At 42.5% G+C, this 16,790-nt stretch overlaps 1 protein-coding gene across 1 annotated transcript in view; it reads right to left on the bottom strand.

Annotated features, from left to right (window-relative positions):
* LOC311111947 (hormone-sensitive lipase-like) overlaps window positions 1-16,790 on the bottom strand; it is a 23,000-nt gene extending 6,210 nt beyond the window's left edge. Inside the window, exons 1-10 of the mRNA XM_084154884.1 lie at window positions 16,702-16,790; window positions 4,393-4,642; window positions 3,844-4,128; window positions 3,501-3,591; window positions 2,586-2,731; window positions 2,196-2,381; window positions 1,912-2,067; window positions 1,564-1,708; window positions 1,172-1,399; window positions 592-980 (exon numbers count right to left, since the gene is read on the bottom strand). Coding sequence (XP_084011010.1) covers window positions 592-980; window positions 1,172-1,399; window positions 1,564-1,708; window positions 1,912-2,067; window positions 2,196-2,381; window positions 2,586-2,731; window positions 3,501-3,591; window positions 3,844-4,128; window positions 4,393-4,632 — 1,866 coding nt within the window. The 5' untranslated portion in view covers window positions 4,633-4,642; window positions 16,702-16,790. The remainder of the gene's footprint in view (window positions 1-591; window positions 981-1,171; window positions 1,400-1,563; window positions 1,709-1,911; window positions 2,068-2,195; window positions 2,382-2,585; window positions 2,732-3,500; window positions 3,592-3,843; window positions 4,129-4,392; window positions 4,643-16,701) is intronic.

The following is a 16,790-nucleotide window of genomic DNA, read 5'->3' as shown; positions in this document are numbered from 1 at the left end:
ACATTCTTAAAATAAAGTGGTGATCCTAACTGACCTAAGACAGGGCATTTTTACTAGGATTAAATGTCAGGAATTGTGAAAAACTGAGTTTAAATGTATTTGGCTAAGGTGTATGTAAACTTCCGACTTCAACTGTATATCAAGATGAGAGGACAGATCAAGAACTGATTAATTAACATAGGCCTACTAATCTATAAAAGTCTTTCTGTGAAGGGGGGTATTAGTGGAACAGCTCTCTCTGGGGGGGGGGGGGGGTGATTTTTTCTCATCGCCCAAGTCCTCTGATTGGCTCAGCTCCAACTTCAGACGGTTGAGTCAAAAACCACAATGTTCCAACTAGAAGCCTATTTCTGCATATTTTAGGGTCGTTTTTTGTACCTGCGAACTTTGACCTCAAATTGCGTGCATGGTCCGCAAAATGAGTGCAGTTTGGCAGGTCTGATATTCTTTTGCTTTCTTGGCTTTTCCATCGCTCTCAACCTCCACACCAGTTTTTCCAAATGCATCGACTCCACCACAACCACTCCTTTACACACACACACACTCTCCCTTTACCCATCCATTCCCTCCATCCCTCATCCCCCCTCTCACCACTAAGTGTACAGGCGGTAGTCCTCTCAGTAGGTCGACAGGGGATAGAAGCGGTGACACAAACGGGTTCTTGACAATGGGACAGCTAGGCGTCTGGATCACAGACAGGCGCTCAGAGCGCAGGGGCTCAAAACCTTCTGGGTAGTCCCTAGGACCTGAGGAGTAGTTGGATGAGGAGGAACAGGGTGACGTTGATCTGTAGTGGGCCTCGTTATCGAGGGATCTATGGTGTGACGATGACAGTGACCCTAGGACCTCTGCAGGAAGGAATGACTGGATCCAATTGGACGCCCCCTGTGTGAGGTCACTGATCAGCAAGGCTGTATCTCTACCTAGAGCACTTAACGTGCTGGTCCCCTCTGTGGGCTGTACCACCTGAGAGTCTACACCTGGAGAGAAAGTGGAAAAGAGGAAGAAGAGGTAATTGGGGAAAAAAAGGAGGACGGAAAATGCAGTTATTTAAGACCTACACACAAAAACATCACTCTTAATGCTGAGACATTCTTTGCCCCTTAACTCTAATTTCCATAAGCTTTGCCTAATACCCTCATCCCTTTCACATCCTTCCTTCCTTCCTTACCAGCGTAGGCGTTGAGGCACTTGGAGAGCACTCCTAATGGCAGCAGTGGGTCAATGAGGGTGAGCAGACGGGAGGGCGAGGCGTCAGTGGTGAGCAGGGTAGCTGGGTAGGCAGCCATAATACCATCTGGGACACGCACACCGCAGGCCATGGCCCTCATAGACACGGTGATGCAGAGGTTCCCCCCAGCACTGTCCCCAGCCAGACACACACGCTCAGCCGTGGAGCCTGGGGCAGAGGGACAGAGCAATCAGTACCAGCTGGTCTGATACAGGCGGTTGTTATAATACTGCAATAACAGATTACTAATAATATTGACCGGCAGGTCCTCTGTCTAGGTAAGAACCCTTTTATTTGGTTCTAAACTCTAACACATTAGTAACGACACCGACCCAGAAGATGGCAGTTCTTGAGGGCCCAACAGTAGGCGTAGAAGCACTCCTCCAGGGCTCTGGGGAAGGGGGCCTCAGGGGCCAGGGAGTAATCCACAGACAGGATGGGGACATTTAGATCCTTGGACCAGCTCTTCAGATAGTTCTGGAAGATAGAGTGAGAATGGAGGACAAATGGAGAGAGAAAATGGAGATGTGACAGGAAAATTAAACAGAAGTGTTAAAAGAGAGGAAAGTAGACTTCATGGTAAGTGCTAAGCCCCACTTAACTTGATTACTGAGAGACTAAGGTGAGTGACTAGCTTAAGTAATTGCAGGCATCACACCACTATCCCTGGCCTACCATACCTCATGGGATTTCGAGGTCTGGGCCACGAAGCCTCCTCCATGGAAGTGGATCAGCAGCCAGGGGGAGGGAGGGTGCTTCTGGGCACCAAATGGCACCAAAGACAGGGAGATGGGGGTAGCTTCTGTACGAGAGAAAGACAGCAGCTCTTCACTGTCCTGAAGGAAGAAAGAGAGAGAGATGTTTGCATCATAACTGAACCTTTTTACACTAACATGATTAAACAGTGCAGAACTGTGATAAAAACATCACATAGTAACCACTGAGGTTACAGCTGAGAGCTCACCTGTCCTTCTCGAAGCTCATAGGAGATGAGCCGCATGTTGACAGGTCCAGGGCCCCAGTGGGCCACCGGAGGGGACACAGGGGCAAAGAGACGGGGGTCTGAGGCCAGGGGGAGGCGCAGTGGTTTAGGAGGTATGGTCAGGGTGATGTTCAGCTGCACTAGGTTAGAGGCTATACTGGCCAAGCCCTGTGGGAGGGAGGGATAAAATGATGAAGAGGATGTTGTAAACGGTCTTAAAAGCAATCAAACCAACAGAAAGATGGGAAGAGCAAGAAAAGAGACTGAGTAAGTAGGGGAAACAGACACAGAGACCCGGAGAGACTGCAAGATGCAAGACATCCTTATTTGCATACAATATCATATTGCTAGTCGACACCCTTCTCCCCTCACCGATAGAAGATCTGATTCTGTGAGGTTCCAGAAAGACTTCCAGAACTTCATGTCCAGATTCTGGGTGATCCGCTCAAACTCTGCTCCCCTCAGCTCTGGATCAATGACATACTTCCCAGAGGTAAGGAAGGAGAAAGCTGCCATACCTGAGGGAAATGGAGAGTGAATGCAAAGTCTGTTTGGCAGTGCATACTATGCACTACCTTTTAAAAATGTCAAAAGGATAACCACAAATCTTACAAAAGGCCCTACTAAGTAGATAGTCAGTCAGGTTGATTGAGATAAGTTCTATTACGAAAGTTCAATCAGGAAGGCTGTTCTGAATGTTTGTTTAACTTCATCCAGTATGCATAAAATAATTCACTTTTGTTTCCTATTCTACGGGCATGGTGGGAATTAATACAAACATATCATCATCAGCATAGCATCTCGTTTCTTCTCCTCTTTCTTATTAGCCATGTGTGGAATGTCATTCACCCATTTACCGTGTATAAGCACAATAATGCACATTCCTCACGCTTGCTGTTTAACCTACTTCTGCAATTATCACCTTCCTCTCTCTCTCAACCAATAGGCATACATCTTGGGATGCATTTATATGTCAAACTTAGCCGTGTTCTCTTACTTGCTGTATTATAGAAAAAGTTACCGACAACCCTCCATCTCCCCACTAACACCAGCTATAATAACGGCCCGTCATTAGAACTCCTTTCCCCAGCGGGGAAATCACATCATCTGGCTCAAGGATCTTCCCTCAGAGACGAGGCCATTCCTCAAACGACTTAATAAAATGTAATATTGCATTCAGTCTGTGTTGTTTATTCAGGTAAGCCTGTACTCCACTAAACTAAAATATATATCGTTTTTACAAGTTCTTACAGCCCAAAGAATTCACAGACATTTACAGAGACTGACCTAACCCAGACTGTTGTTTTCCGTAGCTCTCTCCGAATGAGACCATGCTTATGACAACTGTCTGCAGGAACGGACGAAGGGTAGGCGAGAACTGGGGAGACGGAGGGAAAATTAGGATTTCAGTATCATTAGTCTCGCGTAGCCATACCTCCAAAAACGTTATTGTCAGGGAAGCCTGGTTCTCGACGAGGCTACAGTATCATCCACCATCAGTATATTCCCAAGTCATGAAAAGCTTAGTCCAGCGTTCACAATGACCAATTGCTAAATTATATCTTATCAACATTATATTGAATTCAATGCGCCACTCCTCCCACAAAGTCAACAAGTGGTGATGACTGACCTGAAAGCCCAGGCAGCGGCCATAGAAGCAGGCCTTGTGCATGGAGGTGTACTCCCTCACAAACCTCCTGCTCAGCTCTCCATCCTGCAGGGAGTACAGCTGCCCGTGACCATTGTCGTGGAGCAGACGCTGAGCGAGGTAGAGGAGGGCCCGCAGCTGACACAGGGCACTGCAGTAGGCTTCCATCTCTGAGGCATTGTGGTTGGCCCTGAAGAAGGCCCTGTGGCAGTTAGAGGCAATGTAGCGGCCCTTGTGGATGATGTGCAAAAGGCAAGACTGCAGCACCTGAGAGATGAGATGGGATGCTTTTTTGTCAGCTGGTATTGTGAATAAAATGAATATATTTCTAGTTTTGCATTATATTAGTAATCCAAGATGCTCCATCTCACCTTCCTTGTATTATCCCTCTGTTGCTAGCTTGCTCAGTCTTTTGACTGTGTGATTGTCTCAGTCTCTTGACAATCACACGACGTGATACTTCTTCTAGACTACTGACATCATAATTCTGGGCAGTGAAGTTAGTAGAAAAGGTATGTTATTATAGCTTACCTTTACCAGTGTGCGATACCCATTCCCAGGGGTCTCTGTGTCAAAGTCATAGTGGTGGTAGACTGCAGTAAAACCAGCAACCACGGGTTCGAGGGCATGGCCATGTTCCTGAATCTTTCTCATGCAGGTCACCAAGCGCCCGGAAGCGTTACTGTACAGCAAGTCGGTAGGCCCAGACAGAGCTGTGATGTTTTCCTCACACACTGCCTCCAAGGCTGTGAACACAGCTCTCCAGTCCATACCTGAAACACTAGAGAGAGAACATACATAAACTAAATATTTTATTTCTGTATGACTATATTATATTAGCTTTGACAGATTAAATGCAGGAGATTGAAAAAAAAAAAAGTTATCTGACTAACCTCTTTAGAAGGAGAATTGTGCTTTTTTACAAGCCCCCCAAAAATATATGTATGGCGCGCTTTATACACTTTTTATTTTATTGAACTTGCCCCAACCATTCTCATCCTCATTGTACAGGGGATCTGAAAAAACAGGAACTAAGTCTCCAAAAACACCCAAATATGTCCTTTTAGAAAAGGAAAAGCTCTCAGTATAGTGATGCAAGTCTTTAGATGTTGTACACATGAAATTGTGTCATACCGAACTTTATCAGCAATGTTATATTCCATTTTGTTGCGACTCAATCGATACCCCTCTGTCCATTCTACAGGTAACTGCCAAAATAAAGGAAACACTTGAGTAAATGAGGGATACAAAGTTGCAGACACTATGAATCTATGCCAAGGCGCACTGAAGCTGTTCTTGTGGCTCATAGTGGCCCAATGCCCTATTACGACACTTTATGTTAGTGTTTCCTTTATTTCGGCAGTTACCTGTAGCAGTAGGCTACACTGAGAATGGAACAGCTGGATATGGAAAACATCTTGAGTCGCACAAAATGGAATATAACGTTGCAAATAAAGTTCTGAATGACACAATTTAATGTGTACAACATATAAAGACCTGTATCACTATACTGAGTGTGTCAGTTTCTAAAAGGACGTGTTTTGGAGCATTTGTTCATGTTTTTTTCAGAGCCCCCATACTGCACAATGAGGATGATTGGGGTAAGTTTCTCAAAAACAAGTGAAATCGCAAAACAAGTGTCTGGACCCTATAACATTACATTTACATTTTTAAAAAGCAAACTTCTCCTTTAATGACGGGTTTGGTTGTGTGTGCCAAAGGTCAAAGATTAAAACATACAACTATCCCAAGACTCTTCCTACAAACAAACTGTACTTTTAACCTGTTGACAACATTTATCAAAATGAAAACAATCTTGTCATATATCCTAAAGGTATAGGCCTAGTCAATACAAGAGTACCAAGAATCATGAATCAACAGAAATTAACCAACCTTGGTCCCATAGATAAGACTGATAAGTTCTCTATTTTGTCCTTAGCTTGATTGACAGCAGTGCAAATTCTTTGATATCCTACTTTATTTCAGCACAGTTCTTATGGAATTAGTTTTGTGCCTTTAATATCAAGCAAACCTTTTAAATTCGAGAACAACATTTTTATTATTGCAAATAAAAATAATGATATTGAAAGCAAAACATGAACCCAAAAGTTTTGAAAGCAGAATAAATTATATTGCAAGGAAATCATTCTGAAAGGCAAGAACAAATGAATTATAAATAAATGCAAAGAAATTGTTTTCAGTGAAACATTTTCAATCATAATGAGATTGCGATGAAACGCTTCCCTCTTTGGCAGTGGTGTAAAGTACTTAAGTAAAAATACTTGAAAGTCCTACTTAAATAGTTTTTGTGGGTAATCTGTACTTTACTATTTATATTTTGGACAACTTTTCCTTTACTACATTCCTAAAGAAATGAATGTAATTTTTACTCCATACATTTTCCCTGACACCCAAAAGTACTCGTTACATTTTGAATGCTTAGCAGGACAAGAAAATGGTCTAATTCACACTTATCAAAAGAACATCCCTGGTCATTCCTACAGCCTCTGATCTGATGGACTCACTAAACACATGCTTCGTTTGTAAATTATGTCGGAATGTTGGAGCATGCCCCTGGCTATCCGTAACTGAAAAAAAGAAAATGATGCCGTCTGGTTTGCTTAATATAAAGAAATTGAAATGATTTATACTTTCACTTTTCATACTTAAGTATATTTAAAAACAAATACTTTGACTTTTACTCAAGTAGTATTTTAAATGGGTGACTTTTACTTTTACTTGAGTCATTTTCTATTAAAAAGGTATCTTTACTTTTACTCAAGTATGACAATTGTGTACTTTTTCCACCACGTTACCCTGCCCTTTGCTTTCGCTGCCTTTTTATGCGTTTGCAAAGTTTGGGAACATTAATTCCGTGTAGGTGGGGTTTAGAGGGAGGCGTAAATGTTGCTTCTCTATTGGTCAACCGGTTTTGGAGTGACCATTCATCCTAATGTTTTATATCCCAGTTAGCAGCTTACATGATGGCCAGTACAGCTTTGTTTGATAGCTAGCTAGCTAGCAATGCCGAGAGGCAACAGTGTTTTCTGCTAACTAGCCAGCCAGTGTGTAAAAAAGCGTGACGTTTTGTATTCATTTAACTTTTCAATTTCTGATAAAAAGGACTCAGTAGCTACTAGCTAACGTTAGCCAGCTAGCCAACTGGGACTGACTAGCCTAGCTAGCTAACGTTTTAACAAGGAGGACATCAGGAAAAACCCTTTGGTAAGTGTCTTGTAATTTCTCATTTAGAAGATGCATTGAAACAATTAGCTAGCTAGATAACTAGCATGATAATAAAGTGCATTCGGAAAGAATTTAGACCCCTTGACTTTTTCCACATTTTGTTACGTTACAGCCTTATTCTAAAATGGATTCAATTGTCCTTTGGTCCCAGCTCTCTGCAGGTCATTCACTAGGTCCCCCCGTGTGGTTCTGGGATTTTTGCTCACCGTTCTTGTGATCATTTTGACCCCACGGGGTGAGATCTTGCGTGGAGCCCCAGATCGAGGGAGATTATCAGTGGTCTTGTATGTCTTCCATTTCCTAATAATTGCTCTCACAGTTGATTTCTTCAAACCAAGCTGCTTACCTATTGCAGATTCAGTCTTCCCAGCCTGGTGCAGGTCTACAATTTTGTTTCTGGTGTCCTTTGACAGCTCTTTGGTCTTGGCCATAGTGGAGTTTGGAGTGTGACTGTTTGAGGTTGTGGACAGGTGTCTTTTATACTGATAACAAGTTCAAACAGGTGCCATTAATACAGGTAACGAGTGGAGGACAGAGGAGCCTCTTAAAGAAGAAGTTACAGGTCTGTGAGAGCCAGAAATCTTGCTTGTTTGTAGGTGACCAAATACTTATTTTCCACCATAATTTGCAAATCAATTCATAAAAAATCCTACAATGTGATTTTCTGGAAAAAAAATGCTCAATTTGTCTGTCATAGTTGACGTGTACCTATTATGAAAATTACAGGCCTCTCATCTTTTTAAGTGGGAGAACTTGCACAATTGGTGGCTGACTAAATACTTTTTTCCCCCACTGTATGTGCCTCGACACAATCCTGTCTCTGAGCTCTACGGACAATTCCTTCGACCTCATGGCTTGGTTTTTGCTCTGACATGCACTGTCAACTGTGGGACCTTATTTAGACAGTTGTGTGCCTTTCCAAATCATGTCCAATCAATTGAATTTACCACAGGTGGACTCCAATCAAATTGTAGAAACATCTCAAGGATGATCAATGAAAACAGGATTCACTTGATCTCAATTTCGAGTATCATAGCAAAGGGTCTGAATACTTATGTAAATAAGGTATTTCTGTTTTACATTTGTAATACATTTACAAACATTTCTAAAAAACTGTTTCGCTTTGTCATTATGGGGTATTGTGTGTAGATTGATGAGAACCAAACGATTTAATCCATTTGAGAATAAGGCTGTAACGTCACAAAATGTGGAAAAAGTCAAGGGGTCTGAATACTTTCTGAATGCACTGTATATATGAACCAGTATCTGTGCGTTCGAGACCTCTCTAACGCCCAGGAAGCTCAGATTCAAACTCCCATTCACCAGCTCTGCAAGTGTTATAATGTCAAAATACATTTGTTGATCACCAAATATGGAGTTTCGCTGAGCCACTATCTTAATTTACTCCCTTTACGCCCGGTATGTACTTCCAAAAAAGGTGTAAAAAAAAAAATGTACAAGCAACTGATTTTTTTAAATCTTCGGCACCTCCAATGTATTGATCTGATGTAGACTTCCGACCGAATGATTTGCATTGGAGGTGCCGAATATGCTTGTACGTTTTTATGTAGACCTTTTTTGGAAGTACAGTACTAGTCAAAAGTTTGCACACGCCTACTCATTCAAGGGTTTTTCTTTATTTTTACTATTTTCTACATTGTATAATAATAGTGAAGACATGAAAACTATGAAATAACACATATGGGATCATGTAGTAACCAAAAAAGTGTTATACAAATGAAAATATATTTTACATTTGAGATTTTTGGTTCCAACCGCTGTGTCTTTGTGAGACGCAGAGTAGGTGAATGGATGATCTCCGCATGTGTGGTTCCCACCGTGAAGCATGGAAGAGGAGGTGTGATAGTGTGGGGGTGCTTTGCTGGTGACACTGTCTGTGATTTATTTAGAATTCAAGGCACACTTAACCAGCATGGCTACCAAAGCATTCTGCAGCGATACGCCATCCCATCTGGTTTGCGCTTAGTGGGACTATCATTTGTTTTTCAACAGGACAATGACCCAACACACCTCCAGACTGTGTAAGGGCTATTTGACCAAGAAGGAGAGTGACGGAGTGCTGCATCAGATGACCTGGCCTCCACAATCACCGGACCTCAACCCAATTGAGATGGTTTGGGATGAGTTGGACCGCAGAGTGAAGGAAAAGCAGCCAACAAGTGCTCAGCATATGTGGGAACTCCTTCAAGACTGTTGGAAAAGTATTCCAGGTGAAGCTGGTTGAGAGAATGCCAAGATTGTGCAAAGCTGTCAAGGCAAAGGGGGCTACTTTGAAGAATCTAAAAAATATTTTGATTTGTTTAATACTTTTTTGGTTACTACATGATTCCATGTGTTATTTCATAATTGTGATGCCTACACTATTATTCTACAATGTAGAAAATAGTAAAAATAAAGAAAAACACTTGAATGAGTAGGTGTGTCCAAACTTTTGACTGGTACTGTACATACCGGCCGTAACGCGAGTAAATTAAGATAGTTGCTCAACGAATGCATTCTGACATAACGCTTGCAGTTACAATAAACAATAAAAAACTGTAATTGAATTGTGACTAGTGCACTTATTGATAATTGTACATTGATTTGCACAATTTGTGCTCCTTTTTCACAGGCAGTTCTGGTTGATGACCTCTCCATAGTCGATTGAAGCCGAGGAGGAATATCACTTCGTACCGATCAGAAAGAGGAGGGCAGACTTATCCATTGTCGCTGAACTTGTTCAGTCAAGTTTACAGTGCCAATTTGTTACCAGCCACAAGTCAATGTTCAATAAGGTATTCTGCAAATAGAATTACAATACAGAAGTTCTGCGTAACTTATGTTGGAAACCATTATCAAGGAAAACGAGTTTCTCTATCACAGGTCTCCAAGTGTACAGTAAGGCAGTGATTCCCAACCTTTTTCGGTTACTGTACCACCATCTGAATTTTGCTCTGCCCGGAGTACCCCTGAAGTACCCCCTCATGTGCATTTTACCAGTAACCCTATGGACTCATTAGTCTTCTCAACTACTGCGTATATGCCAAGTACCCCCAGGGGTCCTAGTACCCCTGGTTGGGAACCACATACCACAGTAAGGGGTATATACTTAATAAAATAATTTGTGATGGTTAATTATGCCGACAAATTGCTACAGCATGGACATGACAAATCAATGAACTAATTAAACACATCTGCTTTATGCCTCTGATTTTCCAGTCGACATTAGTAAGGAAAAACCATATGCAATAATGCCCATGTCTTGCAGCTTTAATAGTATTGAGTCAAGCAACAGCTTTGTCAACTGTCTCACCAAGGACTAACTCAAAAGAACGTTAAGGCAAGGTTATATCAATGGTGGACATATTGAAGCAGGTGGGGACAGTAGACTGGGATAGAGAGAGATTGAATATGTCCATAAACACTCCAGCCAGCTGGTTTGCGCATGCTTTGAGGACGCGGCTAGGGATGCCGTCTGGGCCGGCAGCCCTGCGAGGGGGAAGAGCCATCTTAGCCATTATAGGGAAAGAGGGAAGAGTTTCATCGCATTCACGCTATCATTGAAAAGATTTCACTGAAAACATGTTTTTTTTTTTAAGGTACTTTTTACCCCTTTTTCTCCTAAATTTCGTGATATCCAATTGGTAGTTCCAGTCTTGTCCCATCGCTGCAACTCCCGTATGGACTCGGGAGAGGCGAAGGTCAAGAGCCATGAGTCCTCCGAAACACGACCCCGCCAAGCCACACTGCTCGCTTAACCCGGAAGCCAGTTGCACCAATGTGTCGGAGGAAACACCGTACAGCTGTCGACCGAAGTCAGCGTGCATGCGCCCGGCCCGCCACAAGGAGTCACTAGAGCGTGATGGGACAAGGGCATCCCGGCCGGCCAAACCCTCCCCTAACCCGGACGACGCTGGGCCAACTCATGGGTCTCCTGGTCGCGGCCGGCTGTAACACAGCCTGGGATCGAACCCGGGTCTGTAGTGGCGCCTCTAGCACTGCGATGCAGTGCCTTAGACCGCTGTGCCACTCGGGAGGCCCTGAAAACATTTTTTTTACAATTCATTTGTTTTTGCCTTTCTAAATTATTTTCTTGCAATATTATTTATTTTTCTCTCAATACTTTTGGGTTAATGTTAATGTTTTGCTTTCAATATCTTAATTTCTTTGCAATACTAATAATTTTGTTCTTGAATTCAAAAGTTTTGCTTGATATTAAAAGGCACAAAAATCATTCCATAAGTTCTCCAGTTCTAGACCTACTGCTCTAGGCCAAGTTTCCCTAAAGTGATGGAACTTATTAGGCTTAGGAGTGTTTTAACGATTAATCTTTCCTACAACGGCCGAAGATGTAACATGCGTTTCCCAAAATACCACGCAGCGAGAACGTTCGGTAAGTGCGTCGTTGAGGCATGTGTCAATACTGATAAGATTGAAAGAAACAAAGCACTGCTCTCGGATCAGCGTTCTCCCTTTCCAATCTTACCTTAACATTAGAATTATTCCACAATACTGACGACGGATCAGCTCCTAAAGAGATAAAGTATCACCCATGGCTACAAATACTGAGGCAACTTATTGTAATGCTTACCCTATAATAATGCAATAAATAAAAATGTGGCACATCATTGCACACGTTACACATGAAATGTATTGAGGCAAAAATTACAGACAGTCGTGCAAAAATAGCTAAATAAAACTAAATTGAATGAACATTACATTTATTTTAATATCATTGAAAAATATAGCCTATAGCCTACTGTATTTATATTTCTAATACAGTCATCTCGGTTTTCCTTGAATCATCTTCTTATCTTTGTTGGTAACAATTGCAAAGAAATGGGCAACTTTGTATTTGTAGTCATATTCGTTATGAAGTTATCGGCGGTCACATTGATTTCAATATCATTCAAATACACTACATGACCAAAAGTATGTGGACACCTGCTCGTCGAACGTCTCATTCCAAAATCATGGGCATTAATATGGAGATGGTACCCCCTTTGCTGCTATAGCAGCCTCCACTCTTCTGGGAAGGCTTTCCACTAGATGTTGGAACATTGCTGCGGGGACTTGCTTCCATTCAGCCACGAAGGCATTGGTGAGGTCGGGTACTGATGTTGGGCGATTAGGCCTGGCTCACTGTCGGCGTTCCAATTCATCCCAAAGGTGTTCAATGGGGTTGAGGTCAGGGCTCTGTGCAGGCCAGTCAAGTTCTTCCACACTGATCTCGACAGACCATTTCTGTATGGACCTCGCTTTGTGCACAGGGTCATTGTCATGCTGAAACAGGAAAGGGCCTTCCCCAAACTGTTGCCACAAAGTTGTAAGCACAGAATCATCTACAATGTCATTGTATGCTGTAGCGTTAAGATTTCCCTTCACTGTAACTAAGGGGCCTAGCCTGAACCATAAAAACAGCCCCAGACCATTATTCTTCCTCTACCAAACTTTACAGTTGGCACTATGCAGTCGGGCAGGTAGCGTTCTCCTGGCATCCGCCAAACCAAGATTCGTCCGTCGGACTGCCAGATGGTGAAGCGTGATTCATCACTCCAGAGAACACGTTTCCACTGCTCCAGAGTCCAATGGCGGCGAGCTTTACACCACTCCAGCTGACGCTTAGCATTGCGCATGGTGATCTTAGGCTTGTGTGCGGCTTCTCAGCCATGGAAACCCATTTCATGAAGCTCCCGACGAACAGTTATTGTGCTGACGTTGCTTCCAGAGGCAGTTTGGAACTCGGTAGTGAGAGTTGCAACCAAGGACAGACGATTTAAAGCACTACGCGCTTCAGCACTCAGCAGTCCACAAACATGATGGCATTGTTTACTTCGAACGCCCAACACACAGTCATCTCAGAACTTCTCTAGCGCGAAAATGAGTTATCTTTCACCGTTCTACCTACCAGAGATTTACCCCGATGCTGCCAGTGGTTTGCGGCTATCAAAAATGATGCTTACGGTGACCAAAGATTATCAGAGGGATTTTCAGGCTGAACGGATGGGGACTTTTCACACCTTCTGCTGCCCCCCAGCCCATTCACTGTTGACTGATCTTCCCTCCCGAAAGCAGCTCCCAATGTCCCCTCATTGTTCCTAAACAATACACTAGTCTCTCTCTAAACACTTAGGTCCCAATCGGTTGACACCTTTACCAACAAAGGCATGTTGCTCTACGTCCCTTCCACAAAAAGTGTAAAATGGTAACATCACAACCATGGCTTTCCAGGAGACGGGCAGTACCGGCAAATCTTCTGCAAGAGGGCCAAACAGTTGGTGATTAAGGTCTATGAGCCCTACACCACTTCCGGCAGTCTTATCAAGCTGGCCGTAAACCACAGACGTGACAAGACATTCACCACAAGCACTCTGCTTCCACAGCCCACCATTGCCAGTGTACCGAAGCCGGATAAAGAACCATAAAATGAATATGGATCTTTTTGCTCATTCCTTGAAATGTGTCTGCCTTTATGGATTCACATAACATCTTTATATAAGCTGTACAGGGCTCTGTAGCATCAAACAGATGTTAGACATTCAGATATATCCAAATAATTAGATTGACAAATAAACAAATACAGGGGACTGTACAATATTTAATGGTAACTCAAAAAGAAAACTGGGTATTCAACAAGAATGTTATATCATAAAACTAACATACAAAAAATACAGTATGAACAGTGTAGTACAGTTCAGTGTGTCTGAGAGTGTCTCAGGTGTAGTAAAGTGCAGAATACTGTAGCTACAGATTGTTACAACAGATAACGTGATTTAACCAAAGATTTTTGGTATCCATTACTGGGATAGGCAGCATTTTCAGAATGCAACTGTACACTGACAATTGAGACTCCTGTTTCCACGAATCAAGGACGGAGACAGCATCGCCAAGTTAAGGTTGGTCGAAAATTCTGTGCTACACCAAACTGTACCTATCCTTTAACTCCCAGTAATGGATACCAAAAATCTTTGGTTAAATCACATTATCTGGTGTAACAATCTGTATCTAAGAGAACTGGTGATAAGCAGATTATGGGAGAGGTAAGTTAAAGTAAATTCAGGGAATACTTGTACTGCTGTGGGAGGAGTGTTGTCATTATCAAACTGCCTTTCAGCTCCTCTTGAGTCATCTTCTGCTTGAAATCCATCATAATGTCCAATCCATTGAGAGGGATACAGTTCACGGGATACAGTTCTATTACAATGACACACGCAGGCAAAGGAATTCTGTTTCTCTCCAAGAATCCACTCCAGGAAGAAGCCAAGGCACCACACGGTATTGTCTAAAAGACAAAAAAAGATTTGGAATTATACTCCATTGCACAGTTTCAACGACAGTTGAACTGTGCCAGAATAACACCATTAGGGTTGATTAGTTGAACATGCATACATGTGCATAGGCACAGAGATTACATTTTCACTGTTAGCTAGTAAACTTAGCTAGCTTGCTGGATAGCCAACAGTTTTTATTTACATCTGTTTGGAATCCTATCTTGCATCATGCCTATATTTCTGTGATTTTGAAATGCATCCACGGTCATAATCATAACCAATGTCAACCCTCGTCAATTATGTTACATAGCTAGCTAGTAAAACTATTTACAGTTGCTGATGTTACACGTTTGCTAAAAAGTTACAAACGGGTGGCCTGGTGCATAGTAACAAGTTAGCAGGTGCCAGGCTAACTAGCCAGCCAACTCCAGTCATGTGCTAACAATTGCTGGTAAACTTACCTTTAGGTGGCTGGTTATAACATTATAGCTTGCTGTTTAGTAGCTATATCTATGACTAAAAAGAGAAGAGGTTTTACAATCGAGATACAATAGATCTGATTGTAAAACCTCTTTTTTTTTGTCATAGATATGGCTACCTGTACTTGTTTAGCTAATTTAGCGAGGTAGCTAGTCTAGCTAGCTAGCTAAGTTAACAAACAGAAAAATAATTTGAGTTCCCCACACTGTAACACAGTAGTATGTTAGCCAGGAATACACAATATGGGTTTCAGTAGATAAACTAAAGTTAGCTAGCTAGCTAGGTGGCTTGCAGGAAAAATAACTTACTTAGCTAGCCGCCGTATTTGTCATCTGCCCTCTTGGTGCTGGCATCGGCTGTAGCTGTGGTCCTCTGTAGCTCAGCTGGTAGAGCACGGCGCTTGTAACGCCAGGGTAGTGGGTTCGATCCCCGGGACCACCCATACACAAAAATGTATGCACGCATGACTGTAAGTCGCTTTGGATAAAAGCGTCTGCTAAATGGCATATTAATTAATTAATTAATTAATTAATTAGCTGGGCTTCTTGCTTAATCCAACTCTTTGTTTCGAATCCTCTTCGCTATATTCCGGTTGAAACATGTATGGTTGAATGTCACCATGTAGTAAAAAAAAATGCTCCATCGTAGAATTTGTGTTGATGAGAAGAAACACTTGAAGCCATTGTGGTCTTTTCAGTTCTTTCAGTGTTAGTGTCCGCCTCCCTTTCAAAAAAGCCTTGGGGGAGGGACGGGGCCAGAGCACGAAGCACCGCCCCACACCAGTTGTAGTCTTTCAGAGTCTGGAACAAATCAGCTTGTATATTTAGCAATGAATCCACTGAAAGATGTCCAACGGCTCTATCGAACAAGGACAACCATATCTACACGCACAAAAACGTATAGTGCGATCAGTATCACATAGAGCCTTCTCGAAATGCCACAAAGCAGGACTACATTTATTTTCTGATCTCGTCCCCCCTCCCTCCCTCCCTCCCTCCCTGCCAACCTCCTTGCTTGTTTTGCCCACTATGATTAATTTGCTCCCATTGGGTTAGTTATAACAATCTTTGGCCCAGACCTGACTTCCTCCTGGGAAATTATGTGTGAAACATCTCACTAGAAATGCCTCGGACATGAAGAAAACAAGCCCAGATTCCCACAGGGTGAAACTTCCCTTTTCAGGAGCAACTTTAATAATGATGGTTTTGGGAAACAGCTTGGAGATCTAATGATGCTCCTACGAAGGTTTTAGTGATGAATGTAGCCTTAAAATGCTTTTGGGAAACCAGGCTCTGTTCAATTTCCAGGAGGGCCTTTTTAAATTCCTTTCTGGGTTTTTTAAATCACTGTCATCTAGTTACTCAAGACCTCCCCATCTCTCAAAACAGCAACAGCCCTTTGAACCTAACCAGGTGATTGATGACGTCACCAGACATTGACGGAATAGCAACAAAGCTAATGTCACTCCCAAAATATCAGGTGTCACTGGAACACGAGACTCGTATCCACGATATCAACTTTCCCGGAGGTAACCACTGGCCTCTACATTACAGTCCATCGACAGACATACTTTTTTTTTTACTGTATCAATGTTGACAACGGCAGTAAATCCATTGTTAAAATTCGTACTTTCAAACACGACATAGAACTTGGCCGCCAAAAAGATAGCTACTGCTGAAGCTAAAGTTATCTATGGCAGAAATTGTGACTGACGAACGACAACAAGCAATCGACTTCAAACGGACACCCGAAATAAACCTGCGACTTATGTTTACGAGATACGTGTGAATGTACAGTTATCATCATCAAGCTTAGTGTATTTTACAGACTAGTACAAACTTACCAAGACGCATCCTCTCTTCTGCTGACAGTTTCTGTTTCGCCCACAGAACCCTGACAGCTAGTGACTAGTAATTATTACTAGTATTCTGC

Source organism: Coregonus lavaretus (genome assembly GCF_964263955.1).
Source record: "Coregonus lavaretus genome assembly, chromosome: 38".
Lineage (NCBI taxonomy): Eukaryota > Metazoa > Chordata > Actinopteri > Salmoniformes > Salmonidae > Coregonus > Coregonus lavaretus.
Note: the sequence above shows the minus strand (reverse complement) of the source record. Positions and strands in the feature narration are given on the sequence as shown.